The sequence below is a fragment of the Arachis duranensis genome, chromosome 10 (genome assembly GCF_000817695.3).
Source record: "Arachis duranensis cultivar V14167 chromosome 10, aradu.V14167.gnm2.J7QH, whole genome shotgun sequence".
NCBI classification, from domain to species: Eukaryota; Viridiplantae; Streptophyta; class Magnoliopsida; order Fabales; family Fabaceae; genus Arachis; species Arachis duranensis.
Genome location: NC_029781.3, coordinates 98,426,369 through 98,451,011, shown reverse-complemented (window position 1 = coordinate 98,451,011; position 24,643 = coordinate 98,426,369). Strand labels below are relative to the sequence as shown.

The following is a 24,643-nucleotide window of genomic DNA, read 5'->3' as shown; positions in this document are numbered from 1 at the left end:
CATTTAATATCCTTCATTTTTGCATTGTAATTAACTTCATAAACCCTCTCTTTATAAGTAGATACATTCTCCAAATAGGATAGACTTTAGATGTAGAAACTACTTTCATAAGGTGCAAAATACAATTTACTTTCTTTCTAAATTGCCTTTGTACTTCCTTAAACTTTGCATTAGTATAGGCACCTTAAATTGCTTCTCTATTAAGGAATTAGTGGCACAAAGTATTATTGATTTTTATTCTTTAACATCAGTCTCTCTTTTCTGTTGCTCCTTCTATCCAAAATAATTGTCATATTATTTGATAAATTAAATCAACAAGCTCTTGTTATTTAACTATTTATTAAAATATGAATACAAACTCTCACTTTGTTGTGTGGATCACATACCAGCCAAAAAAAAGTGGTCAAAATAAATTGAAATCCATCGACGTCTTTTTTCATAGATATCTGTGTATCATAGTAAACAAATATACATAAAAAAAATTTGTGAGCAAACTTAACAAAAGTGAATGTAAATGTTGCCATAAACATGTTAATAACACATTAAAGTTTAGAAAATATTAAAATAAAAAAATTGTACTAGAGGCATATTCAAACACATGTTAGAATTCTAGCAAATAGAACATGATAGCCACTTGATACTTTCAAAATACTAATATACTAATTCCTATGTGCAAAATATAGAAATTCATATGTAGAGAAATATTTGATAGCCACTTGTTATCTTCTAGACTATATTCAATCAGAAAATCCTCCCAGTGATTTTGAAAATCATCTTCTGAAGTAGACTTCCAGACAATATTATTTAAATTACTTTGTAACTCTTCATATCTCTTGTATCTATTGAATTTTTCTGGAACTTTTTTCAAAGTGTGCCAAATGCATAACCTATGATGTGTCTCTAGCATCACATTCTCAATTTCAGCTGGCATTCCGAGGCATTGGTCTGTTATAATGCCTTTAAGAGCCTTTTCATGTATACATCTAAGCCAAGCATTAAATAACCAAGTATACGAGCTTAAATTTTTCTTAGCCAATAAACCACACCCAAGAAGCACTAAGTTACCATAGTGATTAACCTCTCCAAAGGAACCAAATGGCATATTGTAACGATTGGTTTACTTCAAAACTACATCACCGAAGTATTCGTATGCAGCTTTACTTCGAGCATCAGCCCAAAATATAGTTTTGAGACGTTTATTTTGATCAACTTCAACATCAAAATAAAAATCAGAGTTCATATCCTTCATCCCTGTAAAATACCTCAACATCTCCCTAACATCCATTTCTTCCATAACATTGCATATCTTTCTGCTGAAATAGTTCCTAACATCTTTTTTCATTAAGCTTATCTTAGAGAAATCCCCCGTTTCACCCACCAACACTTAATATGTTTTGCTTGGTCTCACGTCTGCTTCATCATTCCTCTCAATGACTCGACACATGTGCATTCTCATCTCCCTGTTACGTGTCAACAATTTTGCCATCTCCGGATCAAAAGGATGCGAATGATCTAAACACACCTTTAATATAACCCAAAGACACTCCTTATTCAACCTAATAGAAATTCTTGCGGGAAAATTGTAGTTTGTTCTAGGGTTAGTCTTTTCTATTAGTGAAACTCTAGACTTGCGTTTTCTCTCTCTATTGCAAGTGGCCATTTGATTCTTAGGAACCTTATCTTTACGAACTCTTCAGGTAAATCTTATCTTAGTAACAAAACCAATGTGCTTGGCATAATTCTGATAAAACTGATTTGTATCATCAAGGGTTTCAAAATACATGCCAACCTTGGGTACATCCTGTAAAAAAGTAAGCATACATCAGATGGTAAAACAAAATCTCATTCAAGTGGGTGCAAACTGTCTGATTTATGTGTGCAATATCTCATTAAGGTGGATACAAATTGTGCCGAGTGAGGTGTGCAAAATCTCATTAAATCGGGTGCAAACTGTCTGATACATGTGTACAAAATCTTATTACATTGGGTGCAAACTTTGATGAGCAAGATGTGTAAAATCTCATTAAAGTAGGTGCAAATAATCTGATTCATGTGTGCAAAAAATTCATTACATTGGATACAAACTGTACTGAGTAAGGTGTGCAAAATCTCATTAAAGTGGGTGCAAACAATTTGATTCATATGTGCAAAATTTCATTAAGATGGGTGCAAAGTGTAGTGAGTAAAGTGTGTAAAATCTCATTAAAGTAGGTGCAAAATATAATGAGTAAAGTATCTCAACTACTCTTACGTATTGAATCAACAAAACCCTTTTGCATAAATAAGAATCATTAAATAAATGTAATAATTACCGAAATAAATAATGTAAAAAATTATTACCGAAATATGTTCTCCTGTTTTATCTCGTTTACTTTGTACATATCTAGTTTACAGTGTGTAAACGAGATAAGATAGGTGGATGCGACACGTGTATATCTTGTTTACACTGTAAACGAGATATATGTATTTATAAAAATAAAAATATATTTTCTGAAAATAATAAAAAATATTAATAATATCAATAATCCAAACTTTTTGCATGCAATTAGTACTTAAAAATATTGGTAGAAGAGATTAAAATGGATATATTTGATCAATTAGTACTCAAACAGAGTACATAAAAAATTTTAGATTTAATTAGATTGATTTAAATTTAAAAAATAAAAAACTCGATTATCTCCATTATCGTGCATCAATTTCACCTTTCTCATCTTTCAATTTTTAGGCAGTTATCGTATTTATTCTCATCATGGAACTTGAATTTTTTATTTTTCAAATTTAAATCAATCTAAAATTTTTTATGTACTCTTTTTGAGAACTAATTGATCAAACATATCCATTTTAATCTCTTCTACTAACATTTTTAAGTATTAATTGCATGCTAAAAGTTTGGATTATTGATATTATTAATATTTTTATTATTTTCAGAAAAATATATTTTTATATTTATAAATACATGTATCTCGTTTACAGTGTAAACGAAATACGTGCAAAATTATATCGTTTACAGTGTAAACAAGATAAGTCAGTGGAATGAATTTCGGTAATAATTTTTTAAATTATTTATTTCGATAATTATTATATTTATTTAATTTATTAAAATAAAAAATCCCAAATTTCTATGATCTAACATAACCAAATATTTAAGCCAATTAAAAATGTATTTATTATTAAGACTTCTATGATCTAGTATAGCATCATTGAATTTTTTTTATTTAAAATATAAGGCCAACATCAAAGTGTTGAATGCTTCTCCATAAAAAATAAGAAAAAAGAATGAGATGATCAACATAAATCCAAAAATAGCTAAACAAAACCAATAATAGAAATATCAACTTTCTTATCATAGCCTGTAGGATGGGTATCAAGTGCCACAATGGTAAAGGACACAATGCAGATACATATAGATACATATAGAGAACACAATGTGTAAGGATGTATACTATATCAATCCTTTTAACAAATGACATTGGAACTTAAAAAAGGTGAAGATTTGAATGTATGTACATGAAATTGTCTGTTAACAAATATTCCTTCAAGACTAAATCTATCTAGTTCTGAAGATTTGAATTTCATAATTTGGGAGAATTCAATAGTATAGTAATTATATTGAAAAATATTTGTGCCAACAAGTGGAGGGAACTAGTGAGGTGTAAACAGAAGAAGAAGAAGTAACACAAAACAAATTAAAACAGAGAGAGAAGTTGCTTTCAATTTGTACATTCATTGAATTGTTACAAATAATTACAAATTTGATGGTTCTACTTCTACTTCGAGTTCTTAGTAGCTAAGGTTAGATCAGTTTTATTGAGAATGCATCTTGTCTTATTATCTTTTTTCCTTTTTTATTTATTTCTATACTTATTTCATATAAATTAATAAATTATTATGTCGTTAAGAGGCCAAACTAGGTGAAACATTGTCTGAGGGTTAATGTATAAATCATAATTGCATGTCTCATTTTTAACATAGAAATTTTGGATTATGGTTCAATAGATGTAAATTTTTAGTATGTTTGATGCTTCAACAAACAACAAATACTAACATTTTTTATATTTTCTGTCTTAGTCATTTCATCAAACAGTTGGTTTATGTTAACTGTGCATTGTTGTATTATGAAAATCAAAATCGAATAATGTATAATTTGGATTTTGTACATTCAATTTAAATTCTATTATGAAAAACAATTACAATATACTTTGCGAGCTCAGAAATTCATAATCATAATCATTATTGTGTTTATTGTTGCAATATTAAAGTCATTACAAAAATCATGAAATTAGAAGAGGGAAGAACTGCTTACTTCAATATTCTGTTCTTCTATAACTAATTCTGCCAATGACATGGAGCGAGAGAGTGAAATTCTGAGTTGTTCTACAACTGAGAAGGAATGAGCGACAGAGAAGAGAATTTCTATGCAAGAGTAAGAAAGTCAGCAACCGGTGAGAGCGTCACATCTTCCATTAATCGAAACTTTTATTCTCTTCTTGGAAGAGTGCAAAACACAGTGGCACCGACGATTTGAAAATCGGACAAGTCAAGTAGAGGAGTCGCGATCTTGAAGAGGTGAAGCTTCATAACTTTTGTCAACGGAACCATGCTAACCGTTGTCGAAGAGGATAATAGTTGAGATATCCACCTAGTACCTTGAAGAGGAGCGTGAGAGAGATTCGTTTGTGTTATCTTGTCGTATCTTTTCAACAACGCCCATAAAATTTTTCGTATTATAATGGTATAAAAATATTTTCTGGATATTACAAATAGAAAAATGTTTTTTCTTACACCATTTTTTTTTCAATGCCTATTATTATAATTGATAAATAAATATAGTAGATATATATTTTAAAGCCCATTATTTTAAAAAATTTTGACATTGGAACTATTTTTTTTTAAAGAATTAAAAGTATGATTTACAATATTTGTAAGAAAAAATATAAGCAAATTTAATATTATAAACTCTAATGATAACTAATAATTTTAAAATCTATGTTTTATTTACTAAAAAATAGTAAGAGGTTAATATTTTTAATAAAAAAATATGAAATTTGTTAATATTGACTCTGATATAAGACAAATTATAAAAAGAGTGACAAAGTGTTAATATTTTATGATAATATCTAATATTTTTCACTCGTCCGCTTTAATAAATATTGGGGTTTAAATTTCGTTTTGTGTATGTAATAATTTATTGGTTAGCAACATACCGTTAAATAAAACTTAGATCTGCGACGGATTAGTCATTAGCCTATTAGACTAGAGGATACTGTAGATGGACCGATTTCCGGGAGGGGGAGGTGCGCAAATCGGTGGCACCGATTGGTGACTCCCTTGCCACACGTCGCGCATGCAGCTGGCTTCTGGGTGGCCCGTGACCCCTTATCTGTATTTCACCCACTCAACCGGATACCCCTATCTCTTTCACTCTCCAACACTCTCTCTTTCACTCTCAACTTTCCCTTCTCAACCCCACTATTTCACCATTGTTGGACCACCTTATCTCAGGGAAAAAATTAAATAAAAATGCCAAAAAAAAGGAAAACCAAGGAAGTAAATCAACCGGAGCTTCATATTGTTAATTATCTTGGAGATCCAAATCATGTAAGTTTTTATTTTTTAATAATTTTATTTAATGATAATAATAGTGATAATTTTAGATTTTATTAACAGTATATATTGTAATGACACTAAGTAAAAATTAGAAATTAAACATGTATGTATGTATTTTATTATTAGGTGGTTAGAAATAGAAATAAAAATAGGAATAAACCTTGTATGTATGTATGTATAGAGATGAATGTTTGTTTGTTTGTACCGGTGATGAAGATGAAGGCCTGGGTTTTTTTTATGTATATTATTTAAAAAAAAAAGAAAAAAGAAATGTTTGAAAAAAAAATAATACATGAAAGAAAAAAAAAGTAAGATCTGTACATTGTTTCAAAGTGAACCACTGCTGATGGCTCTTTGTGGCACATGGCCTCAAACCATATCGGCAAAGCTTCATACGATGCTTCCCAACTTCCGAAAATTGATTCGACCGCCTGCTTCTTTGCTAACCAAGCCTTGCGATAACTGATGGTGTAGTTAAACTTTGACTGGATATCAGCAATTACTGATTTCACCTTTATAGACGGGTCAACCTCTACCAACGGCTTTATTGCTTCTGCAACTGTCTTGGAATCCAGCTTCGAATGGTCTTGAGAAATAGTAGACCTGGTACAAGTATGACTTTCATTGTACCTCCTTATCTCCCAACAGTACTTCTTCTGCATTTTGGTTACCCTGATCAACCAGTCACAACCATTCCCATATTCTATACATTTGGCATAGAATGTCGTCAGTTCCGACTCATATACCCGATAGTCCACACCTCTCCGGATGGTATAATCTTTCATTGCCTTGATTACTGACTCCCTTGAGCTGAATTCCATCCCCACTGTGAACTCACCATCCGCCACAATAGGAGGGGCTACATACATCAAAAGTAATAAATGCTTCATTATGTACTCAGTAAGAAGTCCTTCATTACAACTCAATTAATAAACCTACTTTACTAGGTAAGATCGTTATAGTCTTATTTTTCGCTATTCCATCTACGTAAACAACAATTAAATATCATTCACAACAAAGAACTATTAATTAATAAAAAAATCAAACGCTATGCTCACAAATGCCTGGTCACATATCACATACATTACTCATCTGACTTATCGATCTGCTACTTCAGAGATTCACGTAGCTACCTAGGTTTACGCACCTGGATTCATATATTGCGGAAACTCCGGTGCGTGCATAGCCCCCAAATCCAACGACCGCATGAAAGAAGGCTCTTGAAACGGATGCGGGTTTGCTAGTGCATTTGCAACTTCCGCCACATCTGCGTTCATGGCGCCAACAGCTGCTTCTTCGTCCTCACCTGGACCGACGATCTCATAGTTACTTTCAAATTCATCTTTGCTTTCACTATTATAATCTTCCAATTCAATGTTACGGTCCGCTTCAGATTGCTCAAACTCAATATATAACTCGATGCACGACATTCGGTGGCGATTTTCCATGTACATTGAAAACATTTCAAGCATACTCGCTTCGTCCATCACGTACTTGGTCTGAAATTGAACAAACCCACCAAACACAGGTAAAGGATACCTGTACAAAATACACGATATCCTCCTACATCTTTGAGTGCCTATCTTTTCACAAATCACACCTTTCAACTCCTCAAATGACAATGTGAACGGAATAACAACATCTAATGGATTTTCACACACAAATTGAACTCCCTCATATGTTTGTAATAAGATCTGTCCGTAATAATAAATCTTCAATACAACTCTATCATCCATAACACTAACTATTCTCAGCCTCACAGGAATTTCTTTTACAAAAATGAAAGAGAAGAATCAGAGAAGAGAAGAGAGGAGAAGAGGATGAACATTAGCGGACGAGGAAGAAATGGGGCTTCTGTGATACCACCATCCGCTTTTTGTGTTGACTAAGGGCAAATCGGACGGACCGACCGCTGCACACCCAAATCGGTGGGTCCGATTGGTGCACCCCGGATTAAAATAAAATTCCAGCACCCACAAATCGGTGGCACCGATTTAATACCCAACAGCCTCCTCCTACCTCAAATCGGTGGGACCGATTTCACCTCTCACTTACACAAATCGGTGGTACCGATTTCGCCTACTTCAAATCGGTGCCACCGATTTCTTCCCCCAAAATTCCAAAAAAGCAACGCCGTCATAACAGTGTAAATCACCCATAATCATCATATTCCAGCATAACTCACACCCCAATATCATATCTAAAAAAATCTGCCTCATTTGGACAATGAATACTAAAGATAAGTAATTTTATTGATATAATAATTTGGATGCATTAACATTTTTAAATATTTTACACAATCATATAATTACATTGATGATTATTTACGTAGTCAATATAAAAAGTAATTATTTTTTTTGATGTGGTATTATATAATTAAATATATATATAAAATTATTTTTCAGATTTTGAACTACCATTCAAATATTTACTATAAGATTTGCGGTAAACAATTTTAAACGATTTTATGTTGTTGAACTGTATTCAACATTAAATTAAATTATAATTAACTGAGATCAAGATCAAGCACTGAAAAGAGAATAAATAAATAATAAATGGTAGTAATACTGTCTGTAGTAGCAGTAGGCCAGAAATTATGAACCAAATCAAAGCTCCGTTCGTTTGAATTTCAGTTTCTCTCGCCGCTGTCGTTTTGGTTCTCCCTTTCTCCGTTCCATACAAAACCCTAATTCGTCTTTTGGATCCCCAATTTCAGACAAATTGGGAACACCACATTGCCGCAATGTCCGATTCCACTCCCCTCCTTGCATTCATCACACTCGCATTGATGTGTGGCATCACCAATTCGATGAGGTTTGAGCTTCGATCGGGTCACACTAAGTGCATTGCCGAGGAGATTAAGAGCAACGCTATGACCGTAGGCAAGTACAGCGTCGTTAATCCCAATGAAGGTTATGCGATTCCTGATACCTACAAGCTCGTAGTCAAAGTAAGTTCATGATTAAATCCACAAACCCTAGTTTTTTGTATATACCCCAAATTTGTGCTTTTTATCTTCTTTATTTGACTAAGTATTAACAAGTGGAAAAAAATTATTCTTTAAAGTCCTCTTTGAATCTTAAAAGTGACAGCTATGCGCTAAGTGCCTTAATTGTTTATGATCTATTTCAAGTTAAGGTTTCTGAATTTACAATGTCTGAATTGTTGGGGGTGATGGGATATTATGTCTTGTTTTGGGGATTGACTTGCTTTCTTTAATGTGTGAATGTAAGGTGAGCTCGCCTAGTGGGAACAGTTATCACTATGGGGATCACGTGGAATCCGGTAATTTTGCGTTTTCTGCGGCTGAATCCGGTGACTACACGACTTGTTTTTGGATACCTGATAGCAAGGAAAGCCCAACTGTGACCATTGATTTTGAATGGAGAACTGGAGTTGCTGCCAAGGAATGGTCCAAGGTTGCAAAGAAAGGACAAGTTGAAGTAAGTCAAAGAAGTATTCATTCCTATGTGAACTGACTAGCCTTTTGTGATCGGTAATTTGTTATTGTTTTAGCATTGTTATAACTCAATCTATATCCAACATAAAAATTTGTTGATTTGCTATTACTTTGATCACTGTTAGAGTTGACCTAAACTTCAGGAGAGACCATTTAAATGACCTTGCTCTAAATGGATTTATCGAACAATGGACGTGCTGGTTGTCGAGAGATCCAAATGACTTTGTCTTTGTTTGAAATCGGAATCAGGTAGCCAAGTCTGCCTAATGAATCTGTTTGCTAGTCCTTTTGAAAATACGTCCTTGATGATATTCCTTTCTGGTATAACTTCATATAGTGCCATCAACTCATTGGGTGTACCTTCTAACCGGTTCTTGAAACTGCTGGGTTATTAGCTAATCCAGAGATTATGTCCTCCCTTTTTTGTGTTATACACCACTAAAAGGAGATTTGTGTTGGCTTTATTGGCTATTTCTTGTAATTAATGTGGGAACAATAAATGTTCATGGTTTCTGTTATTTATTTATTTTTTTTTATCTTATTGCCTTTGTTTAGCCATTTTTTGTAACAATATTAGACAAAGACAGTTAAGTAAAGTAGTCAGTCAATGGAGCTTCTGAAAACCTATGGGGTGTTCGGATATGGTATTCAAAATAAGGAAGTCTTTTTTCTTCTAAACTTTTTAATAGAGCTTTAGATTTTAGAAAATTTATCTTGCATTTGAGTATACATTTTTAGAAGTACTTTTGTTTTGATAAGCTTCTAAAAAAGGGACTTATACAACTTTAATTTTCAGGGAAAAAAAAAGTTATTTTGCATTTGGATATAATTTTGCAATTTGTATGCAATGTGATGTGATGTTTCTTTCTAATCTTCCAGGTAATGGAATTTGAGTTGAAGAAGCTGTATGATACTGTCCAATCTATCCACGATGAGATGTTTTATCTACGTGAAAGGTAAACATAATCAATTCTGCCATAAGTCTTTCGTTTTGTGCATAATGGTTGTTTATGTAACCTTTTGATGGAAGAAAGTTTTGCTAAGTTCACTTAACTCATTCTTCCTCTTTTTATGGAAAAGATTTAAACATGTTTCTTACTAAATGGGTAAGAAGATATTGGAATCTTCTAGAGGGATCTCTATTTTTGTAACGTGCATATTGCTCCGAACTTTTGCACATTCACACTGAACTAAATGGTTAACTATTGATTTTCTTTGCTCCCATAGACCATGGTATGACAGAAATAATTTTGTTTTTCCTCCATGCACTTTTATAATCATGTGATGGCTTTAGAATAGATAAAAAAATTTTGGGAGATAAGATTTTTTTACTAGGAGATTTAAATGGTTATGTTGAAAGAGAAGTGGTTGGGTATGGAAGTATTCACGGAGACCATGGTTTCGGGGTGGTCAATACGGAGAGTAAAACTATTTTGGACTTTTCCTCAACCTTCGACCTTCTCCTCGCAAATACATATTTTAAAAAGAGAGACGAACATCTTATAACCTATAGGAGTGGCATGACAAGCTCTCAAATCGACTTTCTTGTTGAGTAGAGTTGACAGAAAATTTTGCATTACTTATAAAATTATTCCGGGAGAGAGTTTAATAACACAACATAAGATGTTTGTGATGGATTTTTGCGTTGAGCAAAAGTTGAGAAAAATACATCATACGAAAAACCCAAGGACGAGGTGGTGACGGATGAAAGGTGAGAAACAAAGAAGCTTCCTAAGACGGATAGGAAAAGAGACAAAGTGGGAAGAGGATGGAAGCGCAGAGGAGATTTGGAGGGAGATGTCAGAAGTTATTAGAAGAACAATAAAAAAAAAAGTTTTGGTGAATTTAGAGGGATAAGACTAAGAGACAATGAGTCCTGATGGTGGAATGCAAGTGGATAAGAAAAGATAAAAGCAAAAAAGGAATGCTTTAAAGAGACAAAAGTGGCTATAAGTGAAGTAAGAATAAGAGCATATGAAGGTCTCTACTAGTCTTTAAACACGAAAGAAGGAGAAAAGATATATATAGAATCGCAAAGAGCCGTGAAAGAAGAACAAGAAACTTGGATCAGGTCAAGTGCATAAAGAATAAAGACGGAAAGGTTTTGACTCAAGATGAGAATATCAATGAAAGGTGGAAGAGCTACTTCTATGAGTTATTTAATGAATTCTGAGTCTTTGTCGGTTATGCACGAGGGAAAAAGATCAAAATTTCAACTACTATCGGAAGATTTGAGACTTCAAGATAAAAGACGCTGTAAAGCGGATGAAAAATGACAGGGCAGTAGGACCCAATAATATTCCGCTTGAAGTTCGGAAGGGCCTTGGAGAGAAAGATATTAGTTGGTTAACCAAGTTTTTAAATAAAGTTTAAAGGTCAAAGAAGATGCTAGATGAGTGGAGAAAGAGCACTTTGGTATCTATCTACAAGGATAAGGGGGATATATAAAATTGTGAAAATTATAGAGAGATCAAGATCATGACCTATACCATGAAGTTATGGGAAATGGTAATAGAATGAAGGCTGAGACAAAAGACACAAATAACAGAGAGCCAATTTGGTTTTATGCCAGACAGATCCACCACTGAAGCTATATACCTGTTAAGAATGATGATGAAAAGGTATCGTAGTAATAAAAAAGATTTACATATGATATTTATTAATTTGGAAAAAGCATACGATAGGGTGCCAAGGGAGGTCTTATGGAAAGTTTTTGGAAAGGAAGAGAGTAATGATCACATATATTCGTGCAATTAAAGACATGTATGATGGGATTACAACTAGTGTAAAGACTTAAGATAGTGTGACAGAAGAATTTTCTATTGGTATAAGATTATACCAGGGATTATTCTTAAGTCCATATCTTTTCATATTAGTCTTGAAAGTACTCACAAAGCATATCCAAGAGCTTGTGCCATGGTGCATGTTTTTTGCCGATGATATCGTCCTTATGAGAGAGTTAAGGGAAGAACTAAATAAGAAGTTGGATTTATAGAAAGAAGCTGTGGAAGACTTAAATAAGTCGTAGCAAGACGGAATATATGAAATATAAGTTCGGTTGCTGAAGGAAAAATTCTAATACAGAGGTGAAAATTGAAGAAAACATCCTACGAAAAGTTAAAAGTTTTAAGTATTTTGGGTACATCATACAAGATAATGGAGAGATTGAACAGGATGTAAATCATAGAATCCAAGCAGGTTCGTCAAAATGGCGGAGTACGTCTGGTTCCTATGTGACAAAAAAATGTCTTTAAAACTTAAAAGTAAATTCTATCACACTTCTATCGTACTGCTATCAGACCGGTTATGCTTTATGTTACAGAGTGTTGGGCAGTCAAAGGAGAGCACAAACATAAGTTAAGTGTGGCAGAGATTAAGATGTTGAGATAGATGAGTGGTCATATGCGATTGAATAGAATAAAGAATGAAGATATAAGAGAGAGAGGGAGTTGGACTAGCACCTATTGTGAAAAAAATGGTAGAATTGCGTTTCAAGTGGTTTGGACATGTGAGAAGAAAACCGAAAAAGCACCCAATCAGGAGAGTTGATGAGATGAAAGATGGACAAAGTGTGAGAGGCAGAAGAAGACCTAGAAAGACCATCCATGAGGTGGTTAAACGAAATCTACATGTAAACGGTCTCTCTGTAGAAATGATACATGATAGAGCTCAATTACGTTGTTTGATCTATGTAGTCGACCTCACCTAGTGGGACAAGGCTTTGTTGTCGTTGTTATTGTTGTTCCACCAACATCCTTCTTGTTTCCCACCTTATGAATGCCCTTTGCTTATATTTTACCTTGTAGTGGTTATAAGAGTGAAGATAAGCACATGCCCGTAATTTTTTTTTTTTAAATACAACAATAACAACAAAGCCTTATCTCACTAGGTGAAATTGGCTATATAGATTAGATGATGTCATTGCAATAACGTGTTTGGTCCATGTCATCAAATTTCGACAAATCTTTTATTTTGGCTATCGAGTGCCTAACACCCCTCCTCCTTTATTAGGGCTTGGGACTAACTATGTAGCATAGACGGAGTTTTTTAAGTTTTGGTGTCTATAGTTTTTTAAGTTAGGTTTAACATGTTCATGCACATTATTATTGTCATTATTCTAAAGGAAGGGTTTTTAACAATTTTGATGACCTTTTCTACCACGTGCCTGAAATAGGGAGGAACAAATGCAAGAACTTAACAAAGAGACTAGCAGCAAGATGTTTACCTTCAGTTTCCTTTCAATTGTGGTTTGCTTGTCTGTGGCTAGTTTTCAACTATGGCACTTGAAGACATTCTTTGAGAGGAAGAAGTTCCTCTAAGTCCCCTCCCCTCCCCTCTCCCCTTTTTCTATTTTCTACCCATATGTATCCAAATGTATGATTAGTTTATTTTTGGCTTTTATAATTGATTGATATTAATATGCTGTTGCTGCCTATCATAAATCATGTTCAGCATATATAACACCGAATTGGTATATTTTAGAAACAAATTTGATAGAATCTCGAGTTCCCGTGATTAATATATAATTTGAACGGTTATTGTTTTCCATTGGATCTGAAAACTTGGTGACTTAAATGGCAGTTGTTATTGTTTGTATCTTGTCATCTTATAAGTTAGCATTTGGTCATCGTCCTGTGATAGAAGAGATATAAGATTTTTTTTCCCCCAAAAATAGCGAAATTTCATTAAAAGAGAAATGGAATTACAAGGGGGTTCCATTCGGACAAGGATCACTTAAGTTGGGATACCCACAAACTAAAAAGAATAAGCCACCTCTGTGTCTAGAAAGCTATTATCCTCTTCTTCCTCGTTGAAACTCAGCGGAAAGATTCATGGCAGCCTCCAAGACTACTGCCGGTGGTGAGTCTTTGTTCCAAAAAATCTTCAAATTTATTGCATGCCATATCTTCCATAAGCTCCTAATTCTGATTTTTCCCAAACTTGGGTTGCTTGTGGACAGTCAATTATCTCCCATTATTCCACATCTAGGGCATTCATCCACTATTGCCGGGATACGGGTGTGAAGTCGGCATCGCACTGAGAGACCTTCATGACAAGCCTTCCAGAGAAAAACCTTCATTTTGGGTGGGCATTGGAGTTCTCACACCGAAATCCCAAAGCTTTTTCTCTCTGCACTGCTCTGAAAGTTGTTCTACCGGCGGGTGGATCATCTTGAAGGCAATTCTATACCTAGAAGCAACAGAATAGAGTCCATTGCGTTCCTCTGTTTGATCTTCTTCATTTTCGTGTATCGCAGTCTTCAGTATAGTTGTGGCAATGTCTAGTCTGAACGTATTTCTGATAAGTTCCTCCCTCCTTTGGTGGTTGTTGTTGAGTATTTGATTTACCCACATAATACCTGAGTTAGGGTCTTGTTATTGATAATTAGAGATGGGCTTAGAATTTTGAACCCATGAGTCATCATAAATTCTGATCTGAGAGTACCTTGACTCCCTTCCCACTCTCCATTGTATTCCTGCTTCTATGACTTTTCTACCTTCTATCAGACATCATTTATTCCTGCCCTTGTAGATTCTTCCAATTAGAGAATTTGGCTTCATAAGAATTCTCCGGCTCTGTTTAGCAAGCATTCTAAATTGAAAGCCTTGAGATTCTTAAAGCCAATGTCGCCACACTTTTTCTCCCTGCAAATAACCTCCCAGCTTATCCAATGAAGTTTTCTTTCTGATCCAAAAATTCGTAATTTTAGTAACAATTTTATTTTTATTTTTAAATTAAAAAATACTATTAAATAATAAAAATATTATTTTAATTTTAGCTAAAATTATATAGCTACAGTAACCATAGATATCAGAGTATGCACTTTATTATTATAATAAAGAATTGAACAACATACCTTCCTAAAGAATCCATTCAATAAGAGAGCTATAAACAAAGGGTGACCAAATATATTTCAGCTCCACATAATCAATGATGGCTGGTGGGTGGAAGCAATAATATTTCTTTTGGTGGCGGTGGACGGGTGCATCTTTGAACTAAGAAATTGCAAAAGCACAAATTATTACACAAAATTAGCACAACAAAATATATAATAGAAAAAAGAACGGGTAAAATGTAATTTACCCTATATATGATGTTTTCCCCATGTATAGTTTGTCGGCCTAATAATATCTTGTGCAATCTACTTAATATACTAAAATTGGGTTTTTTCTCAACTATTAAAGGTGACGTGTCGATCTCTCATGTTTCTGTTTTCTCTCCAAAACGAATAAAATTTTTTTTCTATTCTAAATTATTTTATTGTAATTATATTATAATTAATACTAAATGAATAATATATAATAATACTAATTTGATAACATATCTTCATTGTAATTATATCAAATCAATATTTAATGCACTATTAAACTACTTATCAATTGTCAATTAAAAATACTTTTAATAATTTTAATGATAATAATAATATCAATAATAGTAATAATAATAATAAAAAATCTTTGTTACTCGATTCACGTATATCAAATAATTTTTCTAAATTATTTTATAAAATATCTTTAATATAATTATATTATAATTAATATTTAATAAATAATATATAATTATACTAATTTAGAAACATATCTTCATTATAATTGTATCAAATCAAAATTTAATGTATTATTAAAAAATTACCTTAATAATAGGTAATTTACATATTTATTTTTGTTTTACTAAAATCTATATATAGTATTTTCCTATGGTACATGAATCTAAATTTGAGAGTCAATTCATAATTTTATATTTAGTGTTTTTTTTTTACTACTTCATAGAATAAGAATGTATTCTTCGTTTTTTATTGAAGTTGATCCTTTTAAGGTACAATTTATAATTTTTTATAATATTTTTTTATATACTCATTCTATTATATTATTATTTTGATAATTTTTTATTTGTTGTTACTCTACGTTATTCTTATCGTCTAATGTTCCAGTTTGATTGTCTTTTGCCATAATCATTTACAATGTATCACATCCATGAAATACCTCATCGAGTTGTCTTCACTGATTCGGGTTCCAACTACATGGATGTAAGCGTTCAAATAAGAGGCAATAGTCTCTACTTTATCGAAGGATGTAAGCATTCAATTTTGCTAAATTCATGACAAATCCAGATATGCAATTTCAATGATTGGTAATATATTTAAATTTTCTTAGTTTAAGCCGTTCATTATTAGAATAATTTTTTAACATATTTTAATTTTTTTCAGAAATTACCAGCTTTCTTTTGCATGCATGCAATGCCATTGAGGGGAATAAGAGTTAGTTTGATTTCTCGGTGTGGCAATTCTATACCTTGCCACATTGTATGGATAGCAGATGATGAAGCTTATCTAACAAGAGGATGGTCTGATTTTGCATGAATTCTAAATATTGAAACTTACGATGTTATTTCAATTGGTTGTCGTTACAAGAATGATTCTATACTATACGTGACTAAGGACTAGAATAGGTTCAATATTGTTTAGATAATTTGGTTTTACTATTAGTATTTGATTAAATTATAATTATAGAATTTTAAATTATTGCCTCAATTTATATATTACGATTATTTTTTTGTGAATTTTGCTATTTTTAAATAATTTAATAAAATAAAGTAGTGTCAGATATTATTAAGTTTATTTTTATCTTCTATTTCTTTATTTGTATTTTCATTATATTTGACAAAAAATGAACCTACACATATATTAAATCGTTGACCTAAAGACAATTTATTTGCCAATAAAAATAGATTTTATTTATAATTGGAATAAAATTTATTTGCCAATAATCGGTGGATAAAATAGAAATTACATGTCATATAATTATAATTGATTAATTGGTATAAAATGAAATTATATCCGTGCCATGAGTAATAATTTAAATAATTATATCTTAACAAAATATAATTTGAAATAATTTATAAACAATTATCTTAACAAAAGTAATTATTTAATAATTGATTTAAAAATTAATGCAAAAAATAATTATTAATAATAGTATTATTAACTGTATAAATAATATAATTTCAAAGTATTACTTGAAATATAAATAATATATGAAAATCTATTGAGTAAATCAATGATTTTGCACCTTAATAATTTGACAATTATTACTCAATTAACCAGTTAATTGAATTAGTAATAACAATTTCTAATTTCAAATTTTGTATATTAAGTAATTATTAAAAACTGGGTAATAACGATTTACACGGAAAAATGATTGATAAATTCAATTAACCATAAAAAAGATAATATACTAACAGTTTTAGTATATTATTTATGGCAAGGAAAATTATTTCTTCAAATTAAATTTTATATAATTATAATAAGTCTCTATAATTAAAGCAATATAAAACTATTTCATATATAGCAATAATATTATACATATTTATATATTTTTTCTTTTATCTCTTTTTTTAAAATATTGACATATAATTAATGTATAAAATATATAATATTAAATTATTTTGTTTTGCATATATATGAATTTATATAATAACCCATATAATTTATACGTATGGCATAATACATATGTCAAAAAAAATTCCATAATTTTAAAAACTACTGTTTTGTTATATGGAATTGAAATTGAAATTAAATAATTTCTATTTATATAAGTTTTTTCTATTAGTATCAAGTATTTCCATTAAAAATTCATATCGTTTGTAATTAGTGTATATATATAAGTCGTAATAGTCAATTGTTTCAATTATTTTGACGTTAATGCTCTTGTGATTGAACTAAGTGGGTATTTAGAAAGGCTAACTAATGAGCAGAAATTTGCATACGATCAAATAATTGGTGCTGTTAGCGGTAATATGAGTGGACTTTTCTTCTTATACGGTCAAGGTGGTTGTGGAAAAACATTTTTATGATCAACTATATCATGCTCAATTAGGTCTAAAGGAAGTATAGTTTTAAATGTTGCTTCGAGTGGGATTGCTGCACTTTTGTTGCCTAATGGAAGAACTGCACATTCAAGGTTTAAAATTTCTTTGACCATAAATGAGGATTCTTTGTGTAGCATTAAACAGGAAAGTCCTCTTGCAAGGTTAATATCCAAGGCCAAATTAATCACATGGGATGAAGCTCCAATGATAAGTAAGTATTGTTACGAAACTTTAGACAAATGCCTCAGAGACATCTTAAGGTGCTCAGATTCGTATAATGCTCATTTGTCATTTGGAGGTAAAGTTGTTGTTCTCGGAGGAGATTTTAGACAAATTTTACTTGTGATTCCCAGAGGCTCAAGGCAAGATATAATTCAGTCTTCTATTAATTCTTCATATTTGTGGCATAACTGTAAGGTTTTGAAGCTTACAAAAAACATGAGATCGTCATTAGGTGAAAACAATAACATACAAGAACTCAGAAATTTTGCAGAATGGCTACTAAAAATTGGTGATGATTTGGCTAGTGATATAACAGATGGTTAATCAATCGTTCATATACCATCTGACATTTTGATTAAGAACTCTGAAACAGCTTTCGATGACCTCATTGATTTCGTGTATCCAAATATGTTATCCAATTTATCCGTTGAAAATTATTTCAAGGATAGATTAGAAGTATTGTTCTTATCCCAAGACTGAATCTAATTCCAAATAATGAAACATTACCGGTCAGGTTTCAAAGAAGACAATTCCCAATTATCATGTCATTTGCAATGACAATAAATAAGTCCCAAGGACAAACTTTATTGAAAGTTGAAATTTATCTTCCAATGCCAGTTTTCACCCATGATCAATTGTATGTTGCGTTATCAAGGGTAACGAGTAAAGATGGTTTGCGAGTACTGTTGCAAGATCATGGACACTTGGAAGATAACTGCACGATGAATGTGGTATATAGAGAAGTTTTTGAAAACCTATAATAAAAAGGTAATAACAAAATGTCTTATTAAATCTATTTATTTATTAAAATTTATTATTATCACTTAAAAAAATTTAAAAATTCTAAGAACTAATAGATGAATTCTTATTGTACATTAATAGTTTGAGAATATTAAAATTATCATTAAAATTCGTATAATTTTATTCTCTTGACAAACAATTTTATAATTACGTTAATCATATAATTTTATATACAAACATTGATACAATGTTGTTTTATGTATATATTTTGCATGTATCAAAGGATAGCATTGAATTGTTATTCAGTAGGTTTAAATTATTTATTGTTTATTACAAAATTTTCTGTATTAGAATTTTCTATTAATTTGTTCTTCATTTTGAGCTGATTTTGATATTTTATTACTTCATAGTAAATCAACATATAAAACTTTGTTAGTAGATTTAAGTATTACTAGATTATTTATGGTCATATAGAGTATATATACCTGATTTATTGAAAAAAGTAGATTAAATAACTATTTTATAGTTAATACAATTAATACTATATTAAAAAAAGAAAAACAATGCATACAAGTTATTTTTTTATTAATTAAATTATTATAATTAAAATGAAATTTAATATAACAACTTAAAATTATAATTTCAATCTTATCACGTCCATGACACGGATGATTAAACTTGTTTCACTCCTAAATTAAAGTTATCATAATAAATGCAAAAACGATTTTTGTTAACTTTTCTTTTAAAATTCCTTTTACACTTAATGTGTTTTAGTCACACAAATGAAAATGTAAACAAAATTAAAGGATAATGATATTTCTACACCTGACTTTTAATATTTATTTAAAAGACAAAAATATGAAATAAAAAGGTAAGTAAAAATTCAGTCTAATTAATAATGTAGAATAAGTAAAGTAAAGTAAAACACCAATTGAGATGTACATAAATCTCATTTCTAACTGTTAAATTATGTATACTCACATGTGTTGATCATCATGTTTCTTACTTCATTGCAATTTCTCCCTTGAATGCAACTCTACTAGTGTTTGACTTTGACCATTATTCACAAAGAGGAAAGTAGGTGATAAAGGCTCTTCGGAAGAGTTTAACCAACGAAGTAGCAATTGTAGATAGAGTTCCATTATTGGATCAAGTGTAACCCTTGATTAATATTAAATGAAAAAGTATAATATGATGAATTGTTTTAACAGGTAAAGTGTTATTTTTGTCTCAAGGGTTAGGTAAATAACTAAATATTAATGTTATAATGTTATCTTAATGTTTTTTCGTTCTATTTGTCTTTCAAATATTTCAAAAATACTGATTTCATAAAAAATTACTATTGGAGTTAGTATATATAAACTATATGTTACTTATGGCAAATTTTTATAATATTACCACTGTGACTAAATTTAAAAAAAAATAAAATATACATCTACTGTATACATTAAATTATCTATTTTTAAATAATCAACATTAAACTCAAAATTATAAAAGATTCGGGATATTATGATCTGCATTCTCCATTATTCATCATATTCTTAAATTTATGAAAGAGAAATTTTTTGAGAAATAATAATAGCTCTTGCGATCGTTTTCTTAGATTTTGAGAGAGAATATTATGCTGGTCGTTAACTAGTTGTATTGTTTATATGAAAATGGTATTTGATATAATCAATGTTGGTCAACGTGTGAACGATATTTGCAAGACTCCAATATTGTTGTTACGCTCCAACAAGCTCTATCGTCTTTATTTACCCTTTTCTTCTTAGGGTGCTTCGCACCTTGCTCTACACTGAAAAATAAAGTATATATTGTGGATGGCTATGCCTATATTATACTCAATTTAAATATTCAATAATACCATGCATGCTTCAAATTCTGAGTTGAACATGTTGAATCAAAAATTGACTTGCTACTCTATGATGAGAAATATAATTAACTATTTTCTATTATAACTAACTATTATGATGAATAATGTAAGAATTAATTATATTCGTGTATGATGAAACAAAGAAGGGAAGTTTTGCTCATCTAGAACCATCGGCCATGAAGTCTAGATCAATTTACGGCTAGCTTGTGTCGTGGAGATTTGGTTCCATACCATTTATGAAGAAGAACAAGACCTATATATAGAGAGTTTATCAAGAATGGAAGCAACATTTTTGTGCAGATCATATTGATAAAAAATATATTTTAACCACTATATTTTGAGTATGTTCTTCATTTCTTATGTCTAGACTTGAGAGTTTATTGAAAGAAACAAAAGGAAAAAAGAGTGTTCACACAAAAAACATATATTCTATGGTGTTTGAGAGTTGTATTCGAAAGTGTGCTTAGTTGAGTACATTTAGTTCTCCTTAACTAGGTTGAGTTAATACCTAAGTGTTGAATTAAGATTGAGTTAGCTTAGGATGTTATAAGAGTGTAAGTCTCATAGAATTGGAGACTATAATCCGTTTTGATTATAGTAAAAATTTCATTGTTGTAGTAGAAATTAGATGTAAATCACATTATACTTTGTGGTTGAACCAAAATATATCGTAGTATTACTCTTATTCTTTCGTAAAATTAGCAAATTCCAGTTTCGTTATAAGTCTCTTACCACGAGACAAGACAAAAACAATAATAATAATCTCTTAAAACTTATTTTTTGCATAAATTATTCTTTAACATAAAAAATGATTCTTTGATTCAATTCCCTTCTTAACTCATTTTAAAATCTAGAAAAGATACGTTTTGCATTTATCTTTTTTACATATTAGTTAATTTTGCTGAAATATATATGATTAAAGTATTTATTTTAAGCTGCGTATTAAATAAATTAATTTATTTACTATCGAAAATATTTTATTGGAGTTACTATTACTTTAAGCAGACGATTTTTGTCACTTTGTATAAAAATTTAAAATTAATTGAAACCAAATATTGGAGCAATAAATTTCGAATTAAGTTTCAAAATAGTCTTTGACCGCTTATATTGAAAAACTCTCTCTTATCCTAATTTTACTATAAACGTGCCTGAAATTAAAATATTATACCATATTAATTTTCCACTCTTTTATGGTCGAATTACTTTTCATGTTGTAAGTAACATGACACATTTCTCACATTAGACTAGATAAAATGACATCCTTTTTATTTTTGTATTAAATATTTGATAAAATAATATTATATTGGACATGTGAACTGAAATCGAATATTCAAAATGTTCTAATATTCTTTGACTGGATTTTTTTTTTCAAGTGTAGAAATTTTTGGACTTACTTTACATTGAAGATATAAAAGTATTTAGGATACGTGGAATATGCTAAAGTGTAGAATTTAATTTGTTGGGACATTTAATTAAGTTTCGTTAGGATATAACAAGATTGTAAGCTCATTATGTTTTTTGTTTGATATATCTGGTAAGTATTTCAATACATCACAGTTTTGTCATTGTGCACAAAAATCAATTTGAGTTAATTTAGTAGTTAACTTATTAATTCGGCCAAATAAATGTTGCAGTTCAAATTCCGTTTTAATGTAAAAAATTTTGTCCCTTTTTATACTTATTTGTTTCTAAAAAAATATATTATATCTCCCCACAATATCTTTTATATTCTTTTCTTCATTACTTACAATTTTGGGAAATTTAAGCATGTGATTTTCCAAACTATGTGAATCATTGGAAGAAAAAAAAAGGCAAAGAAAATGAAAATATTAATCTTAGCTTATAAATGTTTAAATGGAATTTAACTTATATTTTTTTGTTAACAAAGAATTTAAGGTTAATACTGTTTACCCTACTATAATAATGTAACAAAAAATTTTAGCCGTCGGGACTTATTTAAAATTATTGTAGTGAATTAAGATATGTCTTTAGACTCAATCTGTATTAATGAAATAGAATATCTTAAACTGGATGATAACATAAATAATAAGTTAGTATAGTTCTGTTTTACATTCTCAATCAATTAAAATTTACTTTTTCAGTGGAAGATGATGAATACATGTTTTATTGTATTATATATATGTACATATCCTGAATTTGCCGCCCATAATTTGTCCCTATTATACACACACACATATACATATAACAAACACAAGTAGTGTTTAATTCATTATCATAGAAATGGAGAACAATAATAATAACAGAAAGGTGCATTGTCTAATTCTATCTTTACCAGCTCAAGGTCATATCAACCCCATGATTCAATTCTCCAAACTCTTGGAACACCAAGGAATCAAAGTCACCTTTGTTTCAACCGTTTATTACTGCAAGAACTTGCATCAAGTGCCTCCAACAATTTCACTTGAGACCATTTCTGATGGCTTTGACCACACTGGCCCTTCAGGTTCTGTAAATTTATGTATTTAAAAAATAATTATTTTTACTTAAATAATATTACATAATTAGATATTTGTGTAAAAAAAATCTATTTTATATATTGTATAAAAACACACTGTAAACAACTAGATTTATGAAATTTATGAGACAACATACTCAAAATCTGCATTTTTTTGTTCGTGTTTAATATTAAAAATATTATATGTATATAAAAAAATTAATCATGTATTATAAGTAAATATATGTATTTTATATAAATAACTGAATTATTAACTGATTTTTAGTGTATAAGTCGATTAATTTATTCAATATTCGTATTTATACTTTTACAATACATACAGGTGCTAAGAACTACGGGGCTTATATGGATCACTTTTGGAGAGTTGGGCCAGAGAATCTAGCGAATCTTGTAGAGAATCTTGGTCGGAAAGGGTATCCAGTTGATTGCATAGTGTATGATGCATTCTTCCCATGGGCACTAGAAACTGCCAAGAGATTTGGGATTGTTGGTGCTGCTTTTCTCACTCAAAACATGGCGGTTAACACAACATACTATCATTTCCATTTGGGGAAGATTCAAGTTCCATTCATGGAGGAAGAGTTTTCTTTCCCAGGGTTGCCGAAACTTGATGTTGCTGACATGCCTTCTTTCTTCTTCACTTATCAGGAAAAGCCGTTTTTGCTTGATTTGTTGGTGGGTCAGTTCTCCAACATTCACAAAGCTGATTGGATTCTTTGCAATACATTCTATGACCTTGGTAAAGAGGTAATTAACAGAAAATACTCATAAGTTTAGTATGTAATCATAAACTAACAAATTACTTTCAGGTAAATGATTGGACAAGGAAATTGTGGCCGAAATATAGGACTATAGGACCAAACATACCATCAATGTTCTTAAACAAGCAACACGAAAACGACCAAGATTACGGTGCTGCAGCATTCGAGAGCGAAGATTGCATGGAATGGCTAGACAACAAACCAAAAGGTTCTGTTGTTTATGTATCATTTGGGAGTTTGGTTATGGTTGGAGAGGATCAAATAGAAGAAGTAGCCTATGCTTTAAGGGAAAGTAATGCCTACTTCTTATGGGTGGTAAGGGCCTCTGAGCAAATTAAGCTTCCCAAGGACTTTGAAAATAAATCTGAGAAGGGCTTAGTTGTAACTTGGTGCCCCCAACTAAAAGTCTTAGCTCATGAAGCTATTGCTTGTTTTGTGACACATTGTGGTTGGAACTCTACATTGGAAGCTTTGTGTTTAGGTGTTCCAATTGTTGCAATGCCACAATGGTCAGATCAAAACACAAATGCTAAGCTTATTGTAGATCTTTGGAAGATGGGAATTAGAGCTCCTATGGATGAGAACAAGATTGTGAGACAAGAAGCACTAAGACTTTGTATAAGGGAAATAATTGA

At 30.8% G+C, this 24,643-nt stretch overlaps 1 protein-coding gene and 1 pseudogene across 1 annotated transcript; both read left to right on the top strand.

The window, feature by feature from the left end:
- The first annotated feature begins 8,144 nt into the window (after nt 1-8,144).
- LOC107471212 (transmembrane emp24 domain-containing protein p24delta7) lies at nt 8,145-13,613 on the top strand. Its single transcript, XM_016090659.3, has 4 exons — nt 8,145-8,557; nt 8,841-9,050; nt 9,947-10,023; nt 13,242-13,613. Exons 1-4 carry the CDS (start codon nt 8,351-8,353, stop codon nt 13,384-13,386), a joined length of 639 nt encoding a protein of 212 aa, XP_015946145.1. The 5' UTR covers nt 8,145-8,350; the 3' UTR covers nt 13,387-13,613.
- A 9,368-nt stretch (nt 13,614-22,981) lies between these two features.
- On the top strand, nt 22,982-24,643 carry LOC107471211 (UDP-glycosyltransferase 74G1-like; annotated as a pseudogene).

What these genes read in the sequence shown, in the direction of transcription:
- LOC107471212 (XM_016090659.3), top strand. Translation starts at nt 8,351, where the DNA reads ATGTCCGATTCCACTCCCCTCCTTGCATTCATCACACTCGCATTGATG. An exon ending in CCTACAAGCTCGTAGTCAAA is followed by an intron (nt 8,558 to 8,840) that starts GTAAGTTCATGA and finishes TGTGAATGTAAG; the next exon opens with GTGAGCTCGCCTAGTGGGAA. An exon ending in ATGTTTTATCTACGTGAAAG is followed by an intron (nt 10,024 to 13,241) that starts GTAAACATAATC and finishes TGCCTGAAATAG; the next exon opens with GGAGGAACAAATGCAAGAAC.